Source organism: Camellia sinensis, chromosome 13, assembly GCF_055761805.1.
Source record: "Camellia sinensis isolate YWXY chromosome 13, ASM5576180v1, whole genome shotgun sequence".
Lineage (NCBI taxonomy): Eukaryota > Viridiplantae > Streptophyta > Magnoliopsida > Ericales > Theaceae > Camellia > Camellia sinensis.
Genome location: NC_138973.1, coordinates 46,481,274 through 46,508,872, shown reverse-complemented (window position 1 = coordinate 46,508,872; position 27,599 = coordinate 46,481,274). Strand labels below are relative to the sequence as shown.

The 27,599-nt window shown below is 33.7% G+C and overlaps 3 protein-coding genes across 6 annotated transcripts; 2 read left to right on the top strand and 1 right to left on the bottom strand.

Moving 5' to 3' along the window:
- The first annotated feature begins 3,720 nt into the window (after positions 1-3,720).
- On the top strand, positions 3,721-10,219 carry IP5PII (myo-inositol polyphosphate 5-phosphatase 2). Of its 3 annotated transcripts, none has more exons than XM_028221742.2 (12): positions 3,721-3,892; positions 4,590-4,751; positions 4,847-4,952; positions 5,039-5,131; positions 5,475-5,565; positions 5,680-5,784; positions 6,549-7,407; positions 7,498-7,682; positions 8,089-8,197; positions 8,406-8,554; positions 9,442-9,665; positions 10,030-10,219. In XM_028221742.2, exons 2-11 carry the CDS (start codon positions 4,722-4,724, stop codon positions 9,653-9,655), a joined length of 1,941 nt encoding a protein of 646 aa, XP_028077543.2. In that variant the 5' UTR covers positions 3,721-3,892; positions 4,590-4,721; the 3' UTR covers positions 9,656-9,665; positions 10,030-10,219. The 3 variants fall into 3 exon arrangements, with proteins under 3 accessions (XP_028077543.2, XP_082758280.1, XP_082758279.1); XM_082902154.1 differs by having other exon boundaries at positions 3,726-3,773; XM_082902153.1 differs by having other exon boundaries at positions 3,806-4,751.
- A 4,212-nt stretch (positions 10,220-14,431) lies between these two features.
- Positions 14,432-18,188, top strand: LOC114279492 (S-norcoclaurine synthase 1). Its single transcript, XM_028221741.2, has 4 exons — positions 14,432-15,109; positions 16,231-16,475; positions 16,871-17,195; positions 17,746-18,188. The coding sequence occupies exons 1-4, from the start codon at positions 14,831-14,833 to the stop codon at positions 17,992-17,994; spliced, it is 1,098 nt and encodes a 365-aa protein (XP_028077542.2). The 5' UTR covers positions 14,432-14,830; the 3' UTR covers positions 17,995-18,188.
- Positions 18,189-21,481: 3,293 nt separating this feature from the next.
- Positions 21,482-27,199, bottom strand: LOC114279491 (ribose-phosphate pyrophosphokinase 1). 2 transcript variants are annotated; one of them, XM_028221738.2, is made up of 8 exons: positions 26,924-27,199; positions 26,182-26,349; positions 24,723-24,971; positions 24,259-24,402; positions 23,993-24,160; positions 23,457-23,526; positions 22,525-22,606; positions 21,482-22,088 (listed from the first exon to the last, which is right to left on the bottom strand). In XM_028221738.2, exons 1-8 carry the CDS (start codon positions 27,089-27,091, stop codon positions 21,908-21,910), a joined length of 1,230 nt encoding a protein of 409 aa, XP_028077539.2. In that variant the 5' UTR covers positions 27,092-27,199; the 3' UTR covers positions 21,482-21,907. The 2 variants fall into 2 exon arrangements, with proteins under 2 accessions (XP_028077539.2, XP_028077540.2); XM_028221739.2 differs by lacking the exon at positions 26,182-26,349 and having other exon boundaries at positions 26,924-27,194.
- Between the last annotated feature and the right edge of the window lie 400 nt (positions 27,200-27,599).

Below are 27,599 nucleotides of genomic sequence, written 5' to 3'. Positions count from 1 at the left end.
TTGTTTTGGATTTGTACTTATGTCGGCTTTACTTTTGTATTTACGTCGGCGATGCCCTGCTTTGCATGTCGGCCAATCTTGAAAATCATGCTTCTTGACTTGTATTAGCTGTATTTTGTATATGTCGGCTCGAGAAGCCTTTTGATCAAGATGTAACATGTATTTTTACCTTGGTGTATTTAAGTTGTAAAGTTAATTGGAATGTTTGGCATTTCATTTGATCTATGCACGACTCTTATGGACTACTTGTATTTGATTCATTGCTTCCGCATTTGTGAGCCCCCTATATCCATACTCTGATTGTGTTAAGTTTTTGAAAAGTTGGCCTTCGGTAATTACGGATTACTGGCCATCACGGCACCAAACTACTAGGGGCGGTTTGGGGTCGTGACAATTTATCCTAAAAAAAATAAAAAAGAGTGACAAAAAAAGAATTTTGTAATTTAATAAAATGAAAAATCGTCAACATGCCAAATTGGGAGGGTTTAGATCATTTCTAATGGTTTTTTAAATTTATCATCAAATTTAAATTTGATGAAAAAAATTACTTTTTGTTTCTCTAACGGCTCATCAAATCATTCAGGATTTCACTTTTCTTTTATTAAACTGAGAATTAATATGTTTTTTATCAAATCACTGTTTATTGCTGATGAATTTTCATCCTAAGATGTTTGCCGGATGTCCTGAATGACTATTTTAAGACAAAAATTTATGAAAAAATTACAGTACCCAGACCAGCTAGTCATCTTCCCAATTGTCTGTCCAATCGATGGTAATTTGATAAAAATATAAAACCCTCCGGTGAAATTCTTAATATTAAAAGGTTTTTATTTAAATTTAATATACCATTAGAGATGGACTTAATGACCATTCATTCATTGGAATCTTGGGCCTTGTTTGTTTTGGGTTATAGAGAGGAGATTAAGATTTATAGCGAGGTAGAACCCACTAATATCATGTTTATTATGAGAGATGGATAGGGGATTCGTAATCCCCTCCGGACTATGAATTCCCTTGGGGAGGGGATTAGGATAGGCCTGTAAGACTTGGTATTAGAAAAATAGTCCGGCAGACTAGAAATTTTTTATTTTTATTTATTTTTTATTTTATTTTTTACATGTCGGGTATTTTTTTTTGAACATTAATGTTTAATTTTTGTTAAGTAAAAATTATTATTTTATTCATTTTATTTTTTTGAAAATTTTTTATTTTATTTTTATTTTTTTAAATTTTTTTACATGTTGGGTATTTTTTTTAAAACATTAATGTTTAATATTTTTATATATATTTTTTGTTTTATTATTTTATATTTATTTTATATAAAAATAATTTAACAATCCCCTCACTAATAACTATTATCAAAACAGGCACAATTTTACTTAATCTCTTCGCTATCAATCACTTTATTATTAATCATTTTCATTTTATATCTAAAAATAAACGGAACCTAAAGGGGAATCGTCGAAGAGGAACATAAAAAAGGCGGCAGAAGATGAGAAATATAGCAGACCGCAGGTTGCATTGCAGCTCTTATTACAAACAGAGAACTCCAATGCATGTACATATATATATATATATATATATATATAAAATAGGTACAGATGTATGTATATCTTCAATTGCCTTGGCCACTCGCCCCCAAACCAAAGGGACGTCTTCAAATTTGTAGTCATCGACAAGGGTCGGTAAGTGGATGTCACTTTCCTCTCCCCTCTCTCCCCCTCTCTCTATCTATCTATCTATCCATAGATATATTTGAAAAATTATTCAATAATTCCATAACATTATATGATTATATTTTAAGTCAATCATTAATTATTTAATTTTATGTACTTCCGTCTCCAACATAAATCATGTTTTTATTTATTTTTATTAATTAAAATCTTTTAGAGTAACACTTGTTTATATTTTAAAAATACTGAATAATCACTCACATATATATATATATATATATACACGTGTGTGGTCCAATCGGCAGCAGAAAGTGATCGAATTCGTATTTTCTTTTTGCTAATGTTGAGTTATTATCAAATTTGAATTGAATATGACTGGTTCATATTGGATTTTTGATAATGTAGCTACATTTTGTGTCTTTTAAAAAAAATAAAAATAAAAATAAAAATAAAAATTGATTGATGATGATGATGATGATTGGACAAACAACAATATCGATAATGCGTCCTAGGATGGTCCATTTCTTCTCTCAGTTTAAAAAGATTTGTGGGGAAACAATTTTTTTAATAATTTTTTGCCTCTTTATTAAAAGCTATATAAAAAAATAATAAAAGTGATGTGATAATTTATAATAATTTTTAATCTTTTAACTAAAATATGTAATTGGCAAATGAGATCTAAATTTTTCACAGATCCAAGCTGTTTTATATCCTTACTTGCATGTATAAAATTGTATCACTAAATTAATTAAATTTTAAATTGAAAATTCGTGCGGAAAACTTAAAAAAATTTCAATGAGGATAATGATAAGAGGTCGACCCAGTGCCAGTTTGGATTTGGTGCATTTGGGTCCGTGTGATGCTGACCACAAGTCAATTGTTTGTGGACACCCAAAGTGAGCCACAGCTGTAGACTGGTTGGTCCAAATACCTGCGTTGTCCCACTCCCAAACAAATATATTTTGTTTTCCTCCTCATGCCTAACGAAATATGGTTAAAAAAATATCTTGTTTTTGGTTTTTCATGTGTTTTTAAGAGGATACTACAGACCCAGAAAAAAAATAGTCTTTTACTGCAAACTCGTGTTCACATTCCTTCCATTACTTATTCAAAGAACACAACTTTTCAATGATTTCCCCAAATAAAAAAATCTTATCTTCCTCACTCCTTTCCCATTTCTTTATTATTCTATTTCCATGTCTTTTAGTCTGTATTTTAAGGTTATCCTCAAATCAATCCCAATATAGTAGGGGTGAATCTGGTTCGGATTGAGGTAAAATAGGACTAATCTGTTATTTACAGTTTTTAAAAATTTAAAATTAATCTAATCTGTTTAAATTGTAGAACCAATCCAAACCAATCCATTGAAATACGGATGAGATTGATTTAGGACTACGGATTCACATAATTAAATAATAAAAATATATATATAGAACATTTTAATTTCATAAAAATATAAACCTAGTATCATATTAATTCCATAATAGTAATATGTCTTTCCACAATAGTGACATATTGTTCTAGAATTTAAACAACCATAAGAAAATTACTTCCACCATAAGTATTTAGACAATTACAAATTAAAATTAAAAACTAATAAATGAAAGTAATAAAAAAAGATACTATACGGGTTTAAGTTTGGGTTTAGGTTTTATATGGAATAAGAAGATATTATGCAGGAGGGTATATAATATACATATATGCTATTTATATACGGTTCAGATCGATTCCAATCCGGAATCGTGGGGTTCAATCCGGAATCGTGGAATCCGGAATTAGACTAGACTAGATCGGATTACAGATTTTATAGATTCTTTACTAAGTCCTACAATATAGAGCCTTTGACCATACCTTATTTGGGACTAAATATTTTAGTCAAAAAATTACTATAAAATTATCATAATTTTTCTATTTTTTTACATATTTTTTATTAAAAATTAAAAAATTATTAAAATATCTTACTCCCAAACAAAGACAGAGACTCTTTTACACAGTTGGACCTTATCACCGCCCATATATATTTATTTATGCATGTACATACTTTCCTGCCAATAAATCTACAGCTGGGTTTTACTTATGAATCACTCAGTTGACCTAAAAGTATAAATATTTTTTAATGTCTCTGTCAATCTGCTATTATTTATTTTGAGTCATGCCAGATTTCTGCTTGTTTTCATGACGTGGGTTTCTTTGCTAAATCTTGGATATTAATTGTGATGGTAATGATCAATTAATTATGGTTAATCGGTCTGTTAGGCGGTGTCTTACTTTATACTTGCTGGTCTTAATTAGTGTTTGTGTTTGGCTTATTTATTATTGTGGCCTAAAAGTTTCTCAATTCATTCATAGATTTGTTTGGGGAATAGAAAAATTGGTGGGTCATGTTGTAATTGAGTCAATATTAGCTCAATCAGAAGTGTTTGTTGATCTTGCATTTAACAGCTGTAGTTACCCACCTGGTGTTTTCAGTTTCTTGTTCCAATTTGCTTTTGGATGGATGCAATTTCTTTTGTTTTTTAAGTAGTTCGACTCGTGCAATTTGCTAGTTTTTTTTTTTTTTTTTCTATTTAGAAATGGTTCTTTTTAGCTGTTGGTGTCAATGGTCCATATCTCACCCACTACCTTGCTGAAGTTATGTGTATAGGCATCGATTGATTTTAAGTGCTACAGAGTTGTCGTAACTGAAAGCGACATTCTAATTTTTATAGATCTTTGTTTGTTGAGTTTTGATTGAATTTTCAATAATATCATGCTTTTATAATTTGATGAGAAAACACCCATGTCTATTATTAATCCTCACCATTACTTTTTTTCTGTCCTTCCTGTTTGGTCCTAGTACGAATCTTCTGTGTATTTGGCATCGAACAAAAACAAAGCCTAACCGTAGACTAATGCTTTTAAAAACCTCTCATTTAGGATATTAAACTCCAAGAACACCGGCAAATATATAAGCCAGTGTGGCTGATAACATAATTAAGGACAAAAGCTCTCCGTTTTCTTTGTTGTTGTGTTTCTGAGCTTTCATTTCATATTTTTGACTGCGCGACAATGAAAGTTACGAAAGGAAAGCACCCTGAGGTATGCTTGAATATGCTTTATGCTTCACTTAATATGGGATTTTGAAGTTAGCTATGTGGTCGTTTGATAACTGTTTTTGATGCAAATTGTGACAGCCCTTTTGGCCTTCCATTGTGATGAAGAAATGGCTAAATATCAAACCCAAGGTGTATGATTTTAGTGAAGATGAAGTTGACACGGAAACTGAGAGTGAGGATGATGGTATGGACTTTGTGAATTAACTATGACAATTGTTTTCTGGCACCTATTGTGTTTGATCAGTCTCTCTTTTTTGCATATCTATACAGCTTGCTCACTTAAAGATGAAAGAATGCATGTGGGTGATGATCATATCCGCAGAATACAAGGGAAATTATCTGTTTGCACAAGTCAAACTTCAGGCAATACATAATTCCAATTTTAAGTGATTTCTTTCGTTTCAACTGATACCTGCTCTATTTATTGCAATTTAAACTCGAGTTATATCTAATTCTATTTTTGCTCTCACTTGAATCTTCTTTAATTGCTGTCTAGTTTAACCAAGAAAATTAGGTGGCCTGCCGCCTTTTGGCTTTAATGAACCAAAGTTTCTGTCAAGTTTCATTTTGATTCATTATTGAACAGAAGCCATATTGATAGTTTTGGAAGCTGAAAATCTTTAATATTATAGATTCCCCTGATAAGCTCAATTAAAATGAAATACAATGACAATAGGAGTTTCAAATTTTGAACTTTTTCGTCCAGGGGCACCTTCTTTAACGAGCCATACATCCAGACACAGGAGAGGAAAATCAGAAACGCTGCGTCTTCAGTATATTAATACAAAGGATGTGAGGTTCGATATAGAAGAACCTGTTATGGTTTCTTTTTTTTCTTTTCTTTTTTAATGATAAAGAAATCCCAATTTTTTTCCTGTCACTGACATATTGTGTCACCTATTTTTCTATAGGGTGACAATAGGCACTTGGAATGTTGCTGGAAGACGTCCATATGATAATCTTGACATTGATGAGTGGCTTTGTATGAAGGAACCAGCAGATATTTATATTCTTGGGTGAGTTTCCTCGTATTGCCAAGTTTAATCATGTTAAGAGATTCCTGTTAACTTGTCCATCACAGGGAGTAGAAGAAAAAGTAAATAAATAAAGAAAAGGAAATAGAAAATAACAAAATTATATACTTGTACATTTTATGGATGCATCAAGAATATTGAACAATTCTGCCAAAATTGGAACATCATTTAGATTTCTTTTTAAAATCCTTAAAAACAACTTAATTGATGACTAGTATTTCGTGTTTTTTAATAGCCACAACCTCAATACGGTTATTAATTATTTGCTGACTTCATATTTTTACTTTTTATAGACAGCACAAAATACTAAGATGGGGTGAGGGTGAGGGTGAGGGTGGGGGTGGGGAGACGGAGAGTGATTTGATGTAATGGCATGCTTGAACATCGATTGGAAATTCATGAAGTCCATTGTTTTCATTATGGATTTGATTTTTGAGTTAGGAACTGTATGCAAAATCCTGTTTGTACCCTTCTGTATCGAATGTGAACTAAGCAATTATGTAACAGCATGTTTTATGTCCCTTTAAATTCAACTAGTTCATACTGTATTTTTTACATCATTAAAAATGATGTGTATTTCTTAACAAATTCTTCAAAATAATGGTTTCAGGATTTACTGAACAACTTTATGTCGACTCCATTCGACAGTGTGCTAGAACTGTATAACAAGACTTTGTTTGCAGAAAAATTCGAAGGATATCAAGAATTTTTTTAATTTACATTCAATTATATTTGACCTTTTACAGTTTCCAAGAGGTGGTACCCTTGAATGCCGGAAACGTTCTGGGAGCGGAAACTAGAAGGCCAATTCCAAAATGGGAATCAATTATCCGTAGGACACTGAACCGATCTATGGAACCCAAGACCACACACAAAAGTTGCAGTGCTCCACCTTCTCCCGTATTAAGGACTTCTTCAGCTGCTGATATTCTTGCAGATGAGATTGATGATCCTGCATTCGAGATGTTGGGTGAAGGGGCTATAGGCACCACTAATATCAGTGATTTGAACATTTGTAAACTGAATGACATTGTGGGTATGGGGAAGAAACTCCAGTTCAAGAGAATATATGGCATTGATAGTGATGGTAGATTGGACTGGCCTGAACAATCCTTGGACACGACACCTCAAGTTCTTTCTTCCATGTGTAGACTACGGAGAGTATTCAGCAGTTCTGCAAGAGTAGGCTCTGATTGGATGGAGAATCCTCTAGTACTCAGTCCTCAAGAAATTGAGTCCACTGGATTGAAAAGATCACATCGTAGCTCTGGAAACCTTGGATTGATATGGATGCATCAAGTAGAGAGACCTGATAATCTTGATTCTCTTTCTGATGTCTCTGACCAGTTTTCCTCCAACCGATTTTCCTCTGACCAATTCTCTGAAGAGGAAGATGATTCCCTTCTAGAAGTATCTGAGGTGCTACATGGAAATGGACTACCAAAAGACAAAGTGAAATCGCGTCCTAAGTATGTCCGGATTGTCAGCAAGCAGATGGTAGGGATATATGTATCTGTCTGGGTACGCAGAAGGTTGAGGAGACATATAAACAATGTGAAAGTCTCTCCTGTTGGAGTTGGGATTATGGGTTACATGGGTAACAAGGTATGGCTTTCTATTCATGCTAAAGGCACACCAACATATATGCCAAACGACATTCAATGGATATCAACCTAATAAATGTCTCTGTTACAGGGTTCTGTTTCTGTTAGTATGTCTCTTTTTCAAACACAGCTTTGCTTTGTTTGTTCTCATTTGACCTCTGGTCAAAAGGATGGGGATGAACAGAGGCGTAACTCTGATGTGCATGAGATCATGAAACGTACTTGTTTCTCATCTGTGATCGATTTTGATCAACCACAGACAATTCCAGCTCATGAGTAAGTTGCACATTCAACTTAAAATAGATGTAGTCTGCTTCTGCAGTCTTGTTTTTATTTTGAAATTTTTTGAGGGCAAATTATGAATTATTTTCAAAGTGAAATAGTAAAATTGGCCATTCAGAAAGGTTTCATTACATTGATATACTAAACAAAATAAAAAAACTTAGTGCGGAACTTTCAAGTAGTTGATCTCAATAGCTATATGCTGCAGATAGTGTCGCTAATGTAGAGATTAGAAATAACTTCTTAGATCAAGATATATTTCTTGTCAAGAGAAATGGTTTCTACTCATCTCAATAGCTATATGCTGTAGATAGTGTCACTAATTTTTATTTTTTTGTTATTGTATTTTTGAAAATGTATTTTGAACATGAATTTGTGATTTGAGTGTTTCTGTAAACAGTCAGATATTCTGGTTTGGGGATTTGAATTATCGTCTCAATATGTTGGACGCAGAGGTGAGGAAGCTCGTGGCTGAGAAACAATGGGATGAACTTCTGAACAGTGATCAGGTGAGTGAGACTCATTCTTGATTTGGCCTGTTTTGGTGAAAAGTTTTCTGCCTTTGATAAAGCAATGGACTACTTAAAATATCGATCTTGTTTACATCCTCTGATTCATATGAGACTGTTAAAAAATACATGTCATGACAAGATTAGTTAACATATTAATCTTGAAAGTGTGAGATTGTGATAAATGGAAACATGATGGATGTGGCAGCTGAGCAAAGAACTTCGCAGAGGGCGTGTGTTTGATGGATGGAAAGAGGGGTCATTAACGTTCCCACCGACTTACAAGTACGAAATCAACTCGGACAGATATGCTGGTGAAAATGCGAAAGAAGCGGAGAAGAAGAGATCCCCGGCATGGTAAGTATGATTTTCTTGGAATTGACAAGATTAGCAATCTTGGATTGAGGAAAAGAGATTAGTAGGGGGAATCGAAATATATGCCATTTGCAGGTTTAGGTTTGGCCCCCTCTCCTTAATGCCCTTTCTGGGTCAGAGTTAGGCTATGGTTTGTGCACAGTTTTGTAGGTGCGCCAATGTTTCTGACATTCCAAGAGTCTGACTTGAAACTCAGCTGAGGATAGAATACCTCAGCTTAATTCTGTTTGGTTGCGCTTTTGTTTCCTATTTTCTGTTTTCGTTTTCATTTTCATTTTCAGTTTTTGGAAATTGGAAATGAAAACTTGTTTGGTATATTGTTTTTGTTTCCAAAAAAGTGAAACTGATTCCAAAATTTCAAAATTTTTGGGATCAAAAAAAGGTGTTCTCACTTGTTTTCACTTGCTCCTCTCTCCACCATGACCTCAGGCCACCACCCACCACCGCCATCACCCTTCAGCACCACTGATCACTGGCAAGCTCCAACAAGCTCCATCCACCTTCCAGCAACTGGTCAGTCACTGCCTATGACCTCGGGCCACCTCCAGCCACCCCCACTACTGGCCACCACATCAGTTCACCCCCACCTCCGACAACTCATCAAACATGTTTCTTTATTTTTATTTTCAAAATTTGATCCTATTTTTTGTAAACAGAAAACAGGAAATTGACAATGTCATTACTTTTATTTTTATTTATTTATTTTTCAGAGAGAGAGTTAGGCCAACTTGATTTTTTGTCGAGTCCCACAAAAATGGAATGGACAAATTATGAAAAAGTGATGGCATAAACTCCCTAGTTTGCAAGGTCTTTGCCGAACTATTAGGGTGATTGGGTGACCAGTTCTTACATACTTGGGTATTATGCAGGTGTGATCGTATACTATGGCAAGGGAGAGGTATAAAACAGCTTTCTTACGGGCGAGCAGAGATAGGACTCTCAGATCATCGACCTGTCAGTTCAGTTTTCTTGGTTGAAGTTGAAGTTTTTGACCATCGGAAGCTCCAAAGGGCTCTCAATTTCAACACTGCATCGGTCCATCCTGAGATTTTCATTGATGAAGGAGGAGAATTAGAACTTTAGCAGATAGCAGGTAATCTAGCTAAGCATAATAACAAATGGAGAGTGTATAGTATATATCATTGTCATTCTCTCAGATCATCCTGTGTTTGATCTTGGATTTTGTAGAGGGAAAAGGAAAGAAAAAGGACCTCTCTTTTTTTGGTTGGGTTAGGAAAATGAGAAGGAAATGAGAAGAAAATGTTTGTCAAAAAATATTCATTTTTAGTTTGACTACCTATAAACAATGAGTATATATTAGTAACTCTATTTCCCTTTAATTTTTCTTTGACAAATTCAAATTCCAAATACAGCCTTAATGTCATAAGTTCAGATTCATCTCTTTTAATATTTTTTGGTTTATTTTCATTTTTTTGGTGGACTTTGTTTTCAAGCAGGACATATACTTGAAGCATGGAAATACAAGTTGTTTTTGACAGGTGAAGATTTTTAGGTCATAACAAGCATGCAAATTTCCATATGTTGAGGACAGTGGCAGATACTTGACACATGATTTGTAAAGATTTTTTTCAGTTCAAATGGAATTTATAATGAGAATACATATATAGCTTCAAGAGTGGTTTTTAAGAACTGTTCTTTCATTGGATATGTAGCAATATAGGTAGCGTTGGGTAGAATTTTTTAAATATGATTTGAGAATAAGAGTTGTATTTTGAATTTGTGAGTTTTGAAATTATGATTTGAGTGTAGAAAATTTGTTTGGTGAATGAGTTTTGAAAAGAGTTTTGAATTGAGTGGAGAATTTTTGATGTGACATATGATATTTGATACAAAAATTTACAACTCATAACCAAACACACAATTCAAAATTCTATCAAAGCTCATAAAAAAATTTAAAAAATTTGAAAAATATTTTTTGTTGAATATATAAAAACTAACATGTGTCAATCGTACAAAAAAAAAATGCACTATTCTAGGCAACTGGCCGGACGACCGGTGAGACGTCCGGTTAGTCTAAATTTTCTCGCATTCGACCGAGTTTTCAAAAGTGAACATGAAATTAATTTTTAAAAGCTACAAATAAACACCACGTGAGAACATTATATTGGAACTAAATTTTCAAAACTCAAACAAATAGAGCCATAATGAATCTTGAAATAATCGTTATTTAAGTGGATATTGAAATTTGGTTCTATATACGATCTAACTCTTTTTTGCTTTTTTATATTTCTTTAATTTCTGTTTAAATTTGATTTATTTATATGATAAATTAATATTGAACGAGCTTTTAATGAGCGGAATTCAAAGAATTGGATTCATTAACCACCCTAACCATGACATACCAATCCAAACATAGATGCTTAGTCATGAGCCTCCAAAACTAAATAGTTTAAAAATATATATATATGCTCAAAATTCGGCAGTATGGTGTGTACATATTTTAAATTCTAAATTTTTTTTTAAATATTTATTTTTTTCTTAATAAATAATGTAAATTTGTACATCTTGTACTTGGAGAAATCCCAATCATTTTCCTTTGTTTGGAGCATTTGTTTGATGTCTTTCAGTTTGTTGCCTTGTAAGAGAATCATTCGTCTGTGTGAATCGTCAATCCCAAGACATTTTAATCTCAAAAAATAAATAATAAATTACACTAATTTCTTTTGAGATCTAAAAAAAAATGTGCATTAAATTTTACAAAATTTACATAATTATGTCATAGTTTCTTAAAATTTTATGAGTCTTATTAGAAAAATGACTTATACCCCCACTGGGGGTCGACCCCCAGTGAGGTGGAGGGCCATGATTGGCGGAAAAAAATTGTTTTTTTTTTTTTTTTTTTTTTTTTTTTTCATTCAGTTGGCAGCCAGTGGGGGCGCGCCATCTCACTGGGGGTGCGACCCCCACTGGGGGTATAAGGCATCACTGGTCTTATTAACATGTATCCTGGAAACACGTGATAAAGAAACTTAAAAGTATTATATGTTTTTATTACACTTATTTTTTTGCATAATATATAAATATACAAGTATCTTAACACGTGTTTTAAATACTTTCGTTCAAATTTTAATTTATATAATAATTAATTTCATTTTCAATAATAATTCATTAGGCCTTTAAAAAAAAATTAGTCTCATCTTTTATAAAATTGCATATTTCACCTGCATGTAATTTACCTAAAAGGAAATATATACATTATCATATAAACTGTTATTTTGAAAAGTAGGTTAAAAGTTAATTTTTAATTTTTTTTTTAAAAAAAAACATGCAAAAAAGTAAAGAGGTGATATAACTTTAAAAAAAAAACTAAAAAATTTAAAAAGTCCAAAAAAAAAAAAAAACCAAAGTTATCGAAATGAGCCAATAGGATTGTTTTTAGAAGATCATAAAAAGTTGGCTTTTGGCTTTTCACCAAACTTTTTGGTTTTTTTGGAAAATAATTTGGGAAGTTGGTAAAAAGCTACTTTTGATTTTTTTATTAATATTTATTTAGGGAAAATTAGTCTAAAGTCCCTCTTCCATTTTTAATAATGGAAAAGATCCACAATATTATTTTTGATGTTTAAGATCCTTAAATCTCATACCCATCTATTACAGAGAAATTTGATATATCTCACCCTCTTTATCTCTCTCTCTCCCACAACTAAAATTATATACAAGTAACAGAACAAACAAAAACAATTTTAAAGCACTTAGAAAGAGAAAGAGAGAGAGTACATGAAGAGAGATGTGATCAAAGACGGTGTCAAAACAGTCCGAAATTAGGGCTTCGACAACAATCTTCATTCCATGACAAGCATCGATGCAAAGCTCCTTCTCTACGGAGGCCACCGTAACGTCAACGCCGCTGTGCCACAGTATATCGATCATTATCACCGCTTCCATGCCGCCGGAAAACTCATCAGATCCAAATCGGTCTGTATTTGAATTATAATTCTTTGATTAGAGAAATATCCAAAAAGATAGCGAATCTCATGAACTCACTGATCTCTATCTCGATGTGAATATTCTCTCTGGGACTATACCTCTTGAGATTGGAGATATGGCTAGTCTTCAAGGTTGATGTATTAGTTTTGTAAAATTTGTATTAGAAATTGGTTTTTATACACTTTTCTAGCTTAGGATTGATGTGAAAGATTCTCTGGATTTAGTAGAAAGAAACTTGAATTTTTCTTTCAGATTTATTGGCATTCTTTGTTTTGAACAAATGGATTTGATTTGACTAAATAGCTTAATGAAATAGAAAATGGCTTTTATCTTGATCTTACATTTGTGGGTTTACTCTGTTTCTGGAAAAATTTTACTTTCTTTTGTGTATCTGTACCTCAACAGAGTTCTTGAATGGTATTTTTGCTGGCAAATAAAAAAATAGCTTAGAGTCTAGGAAAGGCAGAGAGGCCAGAGAAATTTCAAAATTTCTCTAGAAAGGTAATATTGTGGAAATGCAGAGAAATTTCTCTTGAGAGTAGGAAGTATATGGGAAGTATATGGAAGGCAGAAAATTTCTCTAGAGAGTCCATGAAAGGCCAAGGGGGCCAGAGAAATTTAAAATTTCTCTAAAGAGGTAATTTTGTGGGAAAGCCGGTGAAATCAGAGAAATTTTCAAATTTCTCTAGAGTGTTGAGTCCAGGAGAGGCAGGGAGGACAGAGAAATTCTCTGGAATAATTTTATGGAAAGGCAGAGAAATTTCTCTGGGAGAGTGGGAAGTATATGAAAGGCAGAGAAATTTAAAAAATGAGAGGGTAGAGAAATTTACAGTGGGAAGTTTAGGGAATGTCAGAGAAATTTTGAAAGTCCAGAATTTCTCTGGACCAATTTTCTCTGTGATGTGAATTTCCTCTGGATCAACTTGAGGGACCTTAGACATTATTAAAATATTGAATGTCTTTTATGCTATAAAATCTTAATACTAGGGATCTTAAAAAAAAAATCTCCATTTATTTATGATGTCACATCACAATAAAATGAAGAGTGTTTTGAAAAGATCATAAAAAGTTGACTTTTGACTTTTCACTAAGTTTTTTTGGATTTTTTGGAAAGTGATTTGAGAAGTTAGTAAAAAATTGCTTTTGATTTTTTTGGTTAATATTTATTTATGATGTCACATCACAATAAAATGACCAAATTATCCCCACCAAATTTAGAAAATTTACATGTTCACCCATGTATAATCCTAAACAATATAAATGGTATAATTGTAATTTTCCATGTAGCTTTTTTGACCTTGCCAAATGACTTCTTGCTAAAAAAGCAAATGTAACTTTTTTTCCCCAAGCTGCAAATGCAGCTTTTTACCAATGTTGCCAAAAGACCACATAATAACTGCTAAATTATATAAAAGCCATGTTTGGCATACCCACTCGGGGTTATTTTAGCCACATACGACAAAGTTGGTTGACGTGCTTGGACAGCTAGTGTAGGCAATGTCGAAATGACCAAATTATCCCCAGTTTCATTACCGTCATTTGTAAAAGCTCTTCACTGTAGATGAAGGGCATTTTCATAATTTTGCTTATGGACACATCATTCTCAAGTCAAAAAAGTCAAAAAAAACTAAAAAATTCATCCCAAATCAAACTTTTTAATCCTATACTAAAATAGTCAAAAAACTAAAAAACCAATCCATATCCCAAACGAAAGCAAAGTCTACGGAAAATTCTATTTCCACACACCACATTGTCTCTGTCCACACACTTAATAAACTTTATTTTTATTACAAATTTATCTTTAAATAAAATGACCAAAATAGACATCCATCCACACACTTAAACATTTAAAATAGAGATCTCTGTACACATCTTTTTCTTATAAAAACCCTCTGTACACATCCACTGTCCATTGCCTATGTTATTGACACTCATTCTCACACACTTCACTCTTTTTCACACTCTCCATTGCTACCTTCTTCTTTCACTATTTCTCACATTTTATTACCTACCTTTTTCCTTCATTATTTCTCACACACTCCATTGCCTACCTTCTTCCTTCATTATTTCTCACACACTAGACTCCATTACTAACATTCTTCCATTGCCTAACACATTTTTTCCTTATCCCCAAAATATCCCTTAACGCTCTTAAATTCAATTGCTTTAAATAACCATCATAATTATTAAATCCAATTTATTCAAATAACTATTATTTTAAATTTAACACGTTGCTTGACGTGTGTGTACCCACTTCTAGTATATATATGGGGGTTGGGCAATGAGAAATGTGACAAAGAGGGTAGAGGAATGGAAGGTGAGGTGGTGAGTAACACAAGAGGGGAGTTTGGTGGTTCACTCCCAGTTGAGAATGTACAAGCACTTGCTTCTTCCGTCATCACCAACTCCTCCAAGGACATACCACATCGGTATCTCCGACCGGAGGTCGAGTTCGATCAAGTTTCAGCCGACGAGTCTCTGCAAATTCCGGTGATTGACATGACCAAACTTCTCGTCAATAATGATACTGATCAAGCTTATGAATCTGCAAAACTTCATAGTGCTTGTAAAGCTTGGGGCTTCTTTCAGGTTCTTCATATTCTTGTTCTTTTTCTCTTTTCCTATTCTATATATGTGATTCAATTATTATTTATCTAATGATTACAGCTACGTAATTTTATTACATTTATTTTTATAAAAATAAATGACAAATATAATTTTAAAAATAAATTATTCATGTTTTTAAAAATAAAATGATGGAATCATATAATTACAATTATTAGTTCGAATTTGATTTTTTTTTTATATAGAAGATTTCGTTCATAAAATTAACAAATTGTATAGAAGATTATGAAAAATTATATCATAGTGGGGCCATGGCAAAACAAGACAAGATTATGAAAAATTGTATGAATTACACTCACCTCCATACGTCTTGAAAAAAAATATAATTAGTTTCACATTTTTGAAATAATTAAAGTGGCCTCCTTTAAGGTTTCAAATAACATAACAGTTGAATCATTTTTCATTAATAATTCATTAGTCTATGAATAAAAAAAAAATAATATTGTTATATATTTTTCAACTAAAATGTATATTTATATTTTTTTATTTTAATATCTACCCACTATTTTAATTACTTTCAGTCGCTTTAGTTATAATAAACTAAAAATTAATGTAATCATATCAAAAGTGTAAAACTAATTGTATTTTGCCCAAACGGAGATGTGAGTGTCAAAAGTGAGATCACTACAATTATGTATTTTTATTTTATTTTAATTTATAGGACTTGTGTATTTTTTTATTATTTCAATTTATACCTACATACCATACATTTTAGCTACACAATTAGAATATTTAGCCTCGTTTGGGAATAGACTTTTTTAGTAATTTTTTTGATTTTTTAGCTAAAATATGATGTAAAAAAATTTAGTATATTTGTAATGATTTTTTAATTTTTTACGAAAAAATGTACAAAAAAATAGAAAGAAAATGGAATCTTTAACTTTTTTGCATAAGTTGTTGACTTTTTTATTTTTTTTTAGTGATTTTTTAATTTTTAAGCTAAAAAGCCAAATGAGTTCTTATTGACTCCCTAAATTAACAAATACTAAACACACAAAAAGCATAAATACACCATTGTTGTGAATGCTCTCTTATTACTTTCTTGTGAGACAGTCTTGTGACTGGTTATATTTTGGGCAGAACAGTTGATGAATCATGGGATATCAGAAGCAATAGAGGAAATGAAGAAGGAGACAGAGGAGTTTTTTAAGCTGTCATTGGAGGAGAAGATGGTGTGTGCACAGCTACCAAATAGCATAGAAGGTTATGGGCAAGCATTTGTGGTGTCTGAAGATCAAAAGCTTGACTGGGGAGACATGCTCTTCCTTCTCCCCCTTCCACTCCCTCTAAGAAATCTAAGATTCTGGCCTACCGCTCCCCCCTCTTTCAGGTACATAAATATAATAATAACATTGTCAAAGCACCATCCAATGTAGTTGGAAAAAAAAACACATATCCTCGAAATAACACAAAATTTTAACTCATGTGATATCCTTAAGGCTTACTTTGGAAGTAAGTTTACCGACTTAAAAAGGCTAATGCTGAAAACCTAATTTGTCTGGTACATTTTGCGACTTATTATAACGCCTTTTTTTAGAGTGATTAAAGTAAACTTTTTGACGAGAAATGAATTTTCCCAATGATCCAAGGCTTTTTTAACTAATAAACTGGCTTTTTAACCACAACCAAATGTACCTAAACTTTAAAACAATACAAAGTCCGTACATCATGATTTGGTCATCATGCTAAGCAAATTTTTTGGCATGATGTGTGTATATATATCAGATCAACATTGGATAGGTACTCTTCAGAGCTGAAGAGAGTTGCAATCAGCCTCTTGAGGATGATGGGTAAAAACCTTGGGCTAGACCAGGAGGCATTCACAGCCTTGTTTGAGGACTGTGTGCAAGGAATTAGGATGAATTATTATCCACCATGTGAGCTTGCAAGCAAGGTCATCGGCCTCACACCCCATTCTGATGCCACAGGACTCACCCTTCTGATTCAAGTCAATCAAGTCCAGGGGTTGCAGATCAAGAAAGACGGTGAATGGGTTCCCATTAAACCCCTTCCAGGTGCAATTATCATCAACATTGGCGACATTTTGGAGGTAATTAATCAAGATAAATGTTATAGTGATTACATTTGAGCATAATTTATGTAGTATCTTACGTGACACTAATAAATCCTGATTTATCTTAAAAGCTACTAATATCCTATAAAGCCTATGAAATGATGTGATAATACCATATAAGCATCACATCAGATACTAACTAAATGTAGTCATCCCAACATTACTCACTAATAATGGTTTATCTATCTTAAAAATGAACATTACCTTCAAACTCTACACTTTTGAAGGCTAAACCTACTTGTCCATTCCCCAACTCAATCCAACTAGAAAAAATTTAGTATGTAAGCACCATAAAGACACGTATGTAGTGTCCTGACCAATAACGCCGTGCCAAAGGTATGGAAAAGGTTGACCTTATCTCCCATTCAATCGATCAAAGATGGGTCTGGTCACCTCATTCATCCCGTGACTATTGCATTATTGGTCAGAAAACACCATAAATGCGTTCCAAATTGGTGCTTATCCAACTATGCAATAATTGGGAAAGTAGAGACTACACACACCTTGTGTTTAAATTTGAATGCAGATACTAAGTAATGGAGAATACAGCAGCATTGAGCACAGAGCTGCGGTGAACACAGAAAAGGAACGGCTCTCCATCGCTGGATTCCATAGTCCAAACTTGAAGGCCATGGTTGGTCCTTTCCCTGATCTAGTGAATGAAGAGAATGGAGCAAAATACAAGACCATCAGCCATGAGGACTATGTGAAACTGATCATCAGCAGTAAACTTGATGGTAAAAGCCTACTGGATCATATGAGAATCACACACTGAATGGGGGAATTGTGCACCGTGTCCAAGCCCCTTGTATTTATTTTTCTTATATTGTTCAGCTTTGATCCAAGTTGTCATTTACCAAAAAAATGACCTTGCAATGTCTACCAGATTGTCCAAGCCATACTTACTTCAAATAAACATGAAGACCTTCATTCATAGTAACAGAATATGAAGTACATCAGTTCAAAACATCCCCAAGGTGAGTCGAAGTATGCTTGTCTGGCCGACCAAGTTGGCATTATAGGCCTGCTTTACAATACATGATCATGTTTGTTTGGGTAGCTTGGGGTTGGATTAATTATCCGACAAGATGCATAATCTGATGTTTGGCTTAGAAAAATTGGATCTAGACATAGTATTCCATATATGAGGGACTATTGAATCCCAAAATGGAGGACTAAGGAAAGGTTTGTTAAATTGCAAAATAGGTAGGATATTGTCAATCCCTCTTTTACAATCTTAAGCCAATCTAAGGACTAACAATCCTAGGAATACTAATCTCATCTAATCCAGTTCATCAAGACAAACATGACCGTAGTAGACATCATAATCAGAACATAACGACAATGTCCTAACAAAATCTGACATCATCGAACGATGCAGTTGTATCAGATTACTGATTTATCAGTACCTCACAATCTGAAGACAAACCACAGTTTCCGGGTGTCAATCCAGCATGCAATGCTTGGAGACAAACCACAGCCCTTCAAGAAACTTTGTTCCTGCAGCTACCTTCCTCCCTGTATAGTCGAACAAAACACTGCCAGGACTGCCCAAACAGAACCATCTACAGCAACAACATTATCAACATGAGTCCACCTCTGTTTGAGGGCTTGACAGTCCTTTAATTGATTATTGCTCCTACAGGAGCTCCCATTTTTCCTCGACATAGACAACACTTTTGGTCTTGTTGCCCAACTAGCTCTAATTTCTTGAAAGGTGATGTCAACACTTTTGACTTGAAACACCAAACTGATTTTAACTTTCCATGAACAACACACAAATAACATAAATAACCATATCCAGTTCGGGTGCTTCCTCAACCCACCAAGACCACCAATTCACCAAAAGACAACTAGTCACTCCAAAGCCATCTCACACCTAGGCCCATCCTTCATCCTGACTGAGCATTCTACTATATTTCATAATAACTTTGGACAGTAATAGATTATTCAAACATCTCCAAAAGAAACACTAAAACTTTGGGGTTTCAAATTTTTTGAAATATTGATGGAACCCATTCCTATAGTCCTGAACAACTAGTATGATGAGTTGCTCTGCCCATTGTCTCTATATTGCTAACATTCTCAACATTCTTCACAGAAATAGCCTCCCACAAAACCCAAACCAAAGTCAAGAAAGCTTTTCTTGTTCTTTCTTTTACTTGTCTTGGGTTCAGAACAGGTAAAAGATGATGAATATATACTTAACTATACAACAATGCTACAATAACCAAAATCACCGATCTGTCACAAATGTTGACAACTGTACATATGAACAAAATGCTCGCAACTAAAGATGAGCACATTTGTGAGGAGTCTGCGGTGATCGGATTTTTCAGTGCATCTTTTTCCTTAACTTCAAATTCTGGACCCTACAATCACATTGTGCACAAAGCAGCCATTATCTCTACTTGCCTCCATGATATTTACATACAAATAAGTAGCTAAATTTACAATCCTCTGTGGTGGATCCCACTATGTGAGAGTGAATATATTTAACAATTTGCCAAAAATATCATCAAAAACATTAGCCACGTCTATATCAAATAAAAAATGCCATGCATACCTAAAAATGTGCGCACCGAAATCACCAACGTCTCACAACAGGTGATTTCAGTGTGAGTATTTTTCAGTATGAGTAGCTTCTTTTATATCGAAAACCACTTCTGCCCTCTCTTCTTCTCAACCTAGCCTCTCAAAAGCTATCCAACGTAAGAACAATCTTTCTTCCAACCACCATCAACCAAAAGGCCAACCAAATTGCCAAGCATAGAAATCTATTGAGTAGAACACCACAAAGGATAATCCAATTGACAAAAACTAGCAACAAGGTTATGGCCTCCAAAGAGATCATAGTCTTCCTTTCATGAACCAGGATAAATGGTCGAAAGCTAGGTCTAGGGTCTCCAAGGGAATCAATGACTTAAACTACAAGCAATAATTATTATGCCCAACCCAAAATGCCCAAATAATAGCAAAGGGATCAAGGGCCATAATCAACCACTCAAAGAGCATCTCTAAATTCTACTATGATTTGATAAAATCAAAAACCATAACATCAAGCAGATTAGTCAGAGAGTTACTTATCTATGCTAGTGCCTCCTTGTTAGCATCTATCTTATATTTGATCCACCACTAATGAAGAAGCAACCCTTACAATTCAGAATAACCATCAGTGAAACTATAAAAAAATATTCAAATCAGGAACCAAAAATATTCTATGTGAATTATGTATAACAAAAGTAATAATCTGAAACAATAAACAGACTTTAAAAAAAAAAATCATAAATAAACTCAAATTTTATAATCATCATTAATATTTTAAATTTTATCCCCTCAACAAAAAATTGCTATATTTTATGCTGGTTGATCTTTTGATTTATTTCAATTTCGACCTTCTATTAATATTATATTATGAAAATAGGACAAAAAAGTTCACACCCAAAAAATATAAAAATAACCAAAATGTTCATTTAAGAACTTTTCTTTTTCTTTTTTTCTTTTTCTTCTTCTTCTCTTGATGGGATTTAAGAACTAGTTTATTTACATACATGTTTGGGATATGTGTATCTTCCCATCTTCTATGAAGAAATATGTGAAAAATATATGTACATATTTTACATGTATGTATTATAAATCATCTGTTTAATAAATATTTTTGTCATAAAATTGGTATGTGCAATTTACATGTCACTTTTTATTTTCTTTTTGTTAACTCAAGATCGAGATTAAAACATATCATTAGAGAAGCAAAATATAACAATTTTTAGTTAAAAGTGCCAAATTTATTTAGTAAAAACCTTGAAAAATAGTCAATATTTATCGCGCTAAGTGAGTGAGTTTGAAATTTAGAAGATGTTTTAGAGGCGGGCTTAGAATGATTGTATTGGGCCCAATGTCGGGCCAGCCTGAGCTTGAGATGATATATATGCTCTTGAGATGATATATATGCTCTTACTATACAGTGCAAGTCTGGCTCAAATCCTGATCGATGCAAACCCCTACTTTCTGTTGTGTGCACAGTCTACACCATGGAGCTATTATTGTACAGCTTGGGGGACAATCCTGACGTGAAACTTGTTTGGTTGTGATTAGTTTAAACAATAGAATCACTATTTATGTTAGTAATTTACTTGACAATACATAGTGCGATTTTAAAAAAAGATAACCAAATCATCAATGGCAAATTGACTTGTTTTGCCAACAGTCATTGAACTCAATCCCAAATTTAATCAAATTGAATCATCATAATACTAAATATATATCTTAAGCAGCATAAGATTTTCCTTCTCAATGCCCCAAATCCTTAATCGGATAAAATCAACGTAATAATACAGTGACACACCTTGCCTTACTATAAATCCAGAATTTACATAAAGATCATTTCAATAATTTTACAGCAAGTATGTCCTGTCATCAGCGAGATCTTCCTGAAACTACTTTCTAATGATGGGTTTTCCAGGCAGAATATGTATATCTGATCAAATTCAGAACAAGGGTGGGAAGGAATGGGGAAGAAATAAGATAGCACCAGCTCAGTTGGTGCTGTGCTTTCGGGTCAGTGAAGATGTAAGGGAAAGAAAGGGAGTAAGGAAACAAATCTTGACAGAGTGAGAGAAAGGAGATATGAACTTTTCCACCTCCAATGTGTATGGTAGGAGATGCTATCAGTCAATCCTAACAACACATCACTGAAAAATGCTACTCACAGAACAATCATCATGAACACGCCAAATGGTTTCACCCAGTAGGTTTGCGACTGAAAGAACTGTCAACTGTGGGAAGTAGTTCTTCTCCATCACTGGTATCGTGTTTGTAACGATGACCTCTTGAAACAGTCCGCTAGACAGTCTTTCAACGGCAGGAGGGCTGTAAAGAAAAAAAAGGAATCCATATAGATACTAGGTAAATATAAAATGCATCATCTAAATCTGTCACCTCATTTTCGAAGAAACATTGTCAAGAAGGTGTTGTCGATCATGGAATCATAAATTGTGGCAATTAGGGATTTGCAGGCAAGCTGAGCTCACATAGGAGATTCATAACAAGCCACTCAACTAACTGAATCTAGACATTTATGAACCACTCACTTATTAAGAGTTTTTAAAAGTTGAAAAACATTCTAACAAAAAGTAAAGATGGGTTCCTGCCACTTCAATCGTTTCAAGTCCAACATCTTAATTTCCTTTTCTAAAAAATAATCAAGAAATTGAAATTTGATCGAAATTTTGAAAAACACAAGATCTGCTGCATGCATTTAGAGAGGATCGAAGCAAAGATCAAACACCATGGATGAAGCAATTACCTAAAAACAGCATGAGTGCTACACGCATAAACTTCCCTGGCCCCCTCTTCATGTAACAGAGCTGCACCTTTTGCTATAGTACCTACAACCCACCATTCACTAGTTAACTACAACAATTCAAGGGAAAATTATATTTGTCGTCCTGTAAGTTGCCTCTTGTGTCAATTTGATCCATTCAAAAGGGAATTAATCAAATTGGACTCCAATCCTTCAATCAAATTGAAGAGAGTGAATGGACTATTTTGCTTCTTGATTTCACTTTAACTTCTAATAGGGCATTATCAATTAGATTTAAATTGACACAATACAAAAATTTCAATGATAAAATTGATACAATTAGAACAAAAAAACTAAATAATCAAATTGACACAAGAGGCAAACTGTAGGTACTACATGTGTAATTTGTCCAAAATTCTTAGTATTTAATGTCTAAAAAAAAAAAAAAAAAACAACCCTAGTATTTCCTTCAAAAGAGGAACTTCTTCCTGAGGTAATAAAATAACACTTGGAACAATCAACTCTTGAGTAATTACTTATTGGAAAATTGCAAAATAAAGAAAGAACCTCCCACGAGACTAGAAGTCGAATCCAGACAGCATAATCATACCGGACCCAACATTTAAAGCTAAGCAGAGAGCAAGATACATATCAATTGGACATGATAACAGACGGTCATGCCCTCAATTAAAAATTGATTTATATTATACGTGATATTCTAGTGGATAGATATACACACATACATATAACACTAAAACTAGGACAAGTTGTTCTTTAAAAATAAAGTGATGGAAAATTTGATCATGACACATTGAGTCAACAATTCAGCATTGAAAATAGCATGAAAAGAAGCTCTTTTTCTTTCTCTCTTCACTTTTTGAAATCCATTCCTAATTAATGGTCTATAAGCTGACATCTAGATGACTTCAACTCACCAGCAGTGTCAATCATGTCATCCACCATGACTGCAACTTTTCCTTTAACATCTCCAATGAGATTCATCACCTGCACAATGACATTAAAAATATTAAATAATAGACATGAAAACACTTTCACAAGAAAGAGCAGCAAAGAAGAGCTGTGACAATTCTTTCCACTTAATCTCAACAGTTAATAGTGAAGAATAACAATCAGTATTCTTATGATGCTTCCTGACAACAACCAGCTCCAAGGTACCCAGTTTCAAGCATACTGCGTGCTGATGACATGCATGCTGTCTAGCTCATGGTACAGAATTGGAGACAGCAAACATACATTCTTCTAAGCTGGCTCACTATTAGTTGGAGAAATAAAATCTAACATTTAACGTCACATGTGCTGATATACCAGGGAGCATTGGAACTTGAAACAATTCCCAAGCAAAACTGTTTAACCAAGTATAACTCATCAAGTTGCCAAAGCCCCAGACAAGGATGCTGAAGAAAGAAAGATAGCAGACACAATCATTTGAAAGTCCAGGAACTGAAATTACCTCAGCAAGGTTGTGCCCGTGACGCCTTTTATCCACAATGGCTAAAGGTGCATCAGATAATTTTTTTGCAAAAGCGCGTGCTCTTGCAACCCCTCCAACATCAGGTGAGACCACTACCAAATCATTGGAGCAAACCCTCTTGCTAGCAAGATAATCAAGAATCACATGCTGTTGCAAAAAAATAAATAAGGACATAAACAATAATTTTACAATCAATGAATATAAAAGTGATTGAACCAAAGGATGCAATGCTATGGACTCATTACCTGACAGTGTACGTGATCCACTGGAATATCAAAATAACCGATGGATTGGCCGGAATGAAGATCGCAAGCAAGAACACGATCTGCACCTGCTTCAGTGATAAGGTTTGCTACAAGTTTGGCAGCAATGGATTCACGCTCTTGTGTCTGAAGAGAAAAATAAAAATGAAGAGGACGATTTCTCAAAACATAAGATAATTCCCTATTCAAAACATAGGATGATTGGGACTCCATATTGACCAAATTTTTTTTTATATAAAAAAAGGGGGAATAGTTATTAAACAGTTGCTCGTCATGGTTGGTGTCATGCCTCATCCTTGGAGATCACCTGCTATGGGAATATCAAAACATAAATCCCCATGAAATACATGTCTGCCAGATAACCCATGCCTGTGTGATCTCTAACTATACTCAGACCACAAATCTGCAAAATAGTTCATCCAATCTGCACCTTAACGTAAACTTGCCTTTCTATCAGCTCTGGCATACCCAAAATATGGAATCACAGCAGTAATATTTTTGGCTGATGCCCTTCGACAAGCATCTATCATTACTAAAAGTTCCATGAGATTTTCGTTTGCTGGAGGGCAGGTGGGCTGCACTAAGTACACATTGCATCCTCTAACACTTTCTTGCAACTGAACATAAATCTCGCCATCAGCGAACCGACTTATGTTTATTTTTCCCAGATCAAGGCCCATGTACCATGCAATTTCCTACGCAATAAAATGCCAATAAATTATTAATGAAAAATTTAGGAGGTTCATAAGTAGCTCAAAATAACAAATTCATACTACATCATAACCATTGGCACCTTTCAATATAGACAAACACCCTCTACATCTGTTTCTTACATTTTCTTTTTTAGGGAAAGGGGCCAGGAATAACTACAAAATGGATGAAACAAAGTTAAAGTAAAGTAGGATAATGAGGATGTCATACACAAGGATCTGGTATCCTTACCAGTGGGCAAAAAGATAAGGCATTTCATCGAAGTCCCTAACAAAATTAATTTAGTTTGCCTGTACGGAACTACCAATTATCCTACTTTCAAAAAATTAATTGGCTTGCAGAAGTTCGAAAGTGAAACTGGATGTCTTTGAAGTACTTAATTCACACCATTAAGAATACAACAAATGTCAAAATCCCAACGGATGGCTCGAGGTTCCTACTAAAATATCATGCTCTTTAACACTATAAGTGACAGCAGTTAAACACACTCAAAACATATCAAAATAAAACAATAGAATTAAACAAACAATTACTTGATATAACATCAGACAATTTCCTAAGACAATCCCACATCCCACTTAGAAATTTTCACCTATTTTTAACTTTCAAAAAGTTCTTAGATGAAGTTAAATTTAGGACTTCTTTTCCCTCATAAGAATACAAGTTAATAACTCCTGCAACTAAGACGTTAGTCTCAGGCTTCATATATAATGATCGGCGGTAAATTTTGTTGTTTCCATGGTTGAATATATATGGCGGAGCTGTTATGAGAGCATACTTTAAATAATTTAAGAGTAATTATGAAAAAATCCGTTGTATGGTATTTTCCAAAAAATTAGGGTGTGGTTCTTGGAAAATTCAAATGTCATGCATAGCACTCAAATTTTTTGGGTCATTTATCTCTTAATCTACAATTTTCATGTTTTTTTGGAGGCTAAAGCACCATATATAGCTGAATAGTTAAAAAGGTTTCATGTATCCAACCCCAAAATGCTGGAATTCAAGGCTAACCCAAGCTGACTAAGATACAAAGGACACTTCACAAGAAGTAATATCTGAATCTTTTACGGTGCCAAATCCATCAAACACACTATCCACAAAGAGAAGCTATGATTGTGTTAGTTTTGAAATCCAATGCACCTAATCTTGCAATGACATTAAATTAATTAGGAAAAAAATGCAAGGGCCTTTTACCTGAGAAAGAGCAGGATTTGCCAGGCCAGAGAATATTTTCAACCTATTATGGTTTCTATTAACTGCACTACTCTCTAGGCGCTTGGATGCCAAGAACTTGGACAATGTTCCTTCACTAAGAATTGGAACGCACGGCTTTCGATTCAACGGTTCACCATGATCACATCTCTAAAAACCAAAAATCAACAAATTATTTTTTTGATCGGTAAAGTGAAAATTTCATCAAAAAAAGGTAAAAAAATCAACAAATTATGAAGGCTAACCAACTTATTTATACAATAGAAGAAAAAAAACCAAAACTTTATATGCTGACAGTGACAGAACAGAGCTTCACCTTCTAGTTACTAAAATTTATTAGGAAAATAGCTAGGGATTTAATATAAATTGCTCCAAATAACTTGTAAAATTGACTGAACCCAAACATGTTTTCAATAAAAATAAATAAAAAAAAGCATTCTTCCAATGCACTTGCTAGTTGACAATAAAATAGTATAATTAAACAAATTGAACCCATATTGGTACCTACAATAAAAAAAAAGAAAAAAAAAAGGTTGATTGCTAAAAAAAATGGAGGAAAAGAATTTACAGTAAAAATATGTTTTTTTAACAAGAAATGCACAGCACCGTGAACCAAAGCAGTGGAATGTGATATTGGGAAGTGGGCATTATTTCTCCTTTTTTTCTTTCACTTTCTCGGCAGCCAAACGAGATAATAATCTGAAGATTGAAGAGAAAAACTTACGACAAAGTTTAAAGCGCGGATTCGAGAAGTAGGCTCGTTGGGAAGGAAAATTCGGCGGCTGAGAGAGGAGCGAGAAAACAGAGACGAAGAAGATGACGATGTTGAAGAAGAAGAAGAAGAAGAAAAAGATGACGAAGGTGAGGGCAAAACCAGAGAAGCCATGTTCATATATAGATTTATATGTATGTATTTGCGTAGGGTGAAGGCAAGGGTCTGTTGTTCGGTTAGAGAGAGAGAGCACTTTTGGAGCTACTTTTCTGGTTTCTATGGCGCTTTGCTTGTTAGCTTTCTCTGTTATATATTTTCGTGGGGGAGCAGCGCCGCACAGGTTGCAGCCCTCGAACGACGCCGTTTACATAGTCTAAACCATTATTTATTTATTATTTTTGTCTTTATATATTTTTGGAAAAAATGTTTGACATCTTCAAAAACTACTGATAATTTTTTACTTAATGGTGTGCCAGGATATGTGTTAATTTTAATTTGTTATACATTTAATGATAGTAAGTTCAATTTTCATGGGATGGTAAATTTACAGATATAAATGTGTGGGTCTCTAATATAGGTAAGGTTAGAGATACTAAATTTTCTTTCAAATAAATGACTAAATGTGTATAGGTCTGCAATGCGACAATGAATTTTATGGATAGAGTGGTGATTGAGACCATCATCCCCA

Excerpts from the sequence above, each read along its gene's own strand:
- IP5PII (XM_028221742.2), top strand. The coding sequence starts at position 4,722 with ATGAAAGTTACGAAAGGAAAGCACCCTGAG. Across the intron at positions 4,953-5,038 it reads AACTGAGAGTGAGGATGATG|CTTGCTCACTTAAAGATGAA; the intron begins GTATGGACTTTG and ends ATATCTATACAG. Across the intron at positions 5,785-6,548 it reads GCAGATATTTATATTCTTGG|TTTCCAAGAGGTGGTACCCT; the intron begins GTGAGTTTCCTC and ends GACCTTTTACAG.
- LOC114279492 (XM_028221741.2), top strand. The coding sequence starts at position 14,831 with ATGGAAGGTGAGGTGGTGAGTAACACAAGAGGGGAGTTTGGTGGTTCA. Across the intron at positions 15,110-16,230 it reads AAGCTTGGGGCTTCTTTCAG|TTGATGAATCATGGGATATC; the intron begins GTTCTTCATATT and ends TGGGCAGAACAG. Across the intron at positions 17,196-17,745 it reads ACATTGGCGACATTTTGGAG|ATACTAAGTAATGGAGAATA; the intron begins GTAATTAATCAA and ends ATTTGAATGCAG.
- LOC114279491 (XM_028221738.2), bottom strand. The coding sequence starts at position 27,091 with ATGAACATGGCTTCTCTGGTTTTGCCCTCACCTTCGTCATCTTTTTCT. Across the intron at positions 26,350-26,923 it reads TCCGCGCTTTAAACTTTGTC|AGATGTGATCATGGTGAACC; the intron begins GTAAGTTTTTCT and ends TTTGGTTTTTAG. Across the intron at positions 23,527-23,992 it reads ACGGGCACAACCTTGCTGAG|GTGATGAATCTCATTGGAGA; the intron begins GTAATTTCAGTT and ends GTCATTGTGCAG.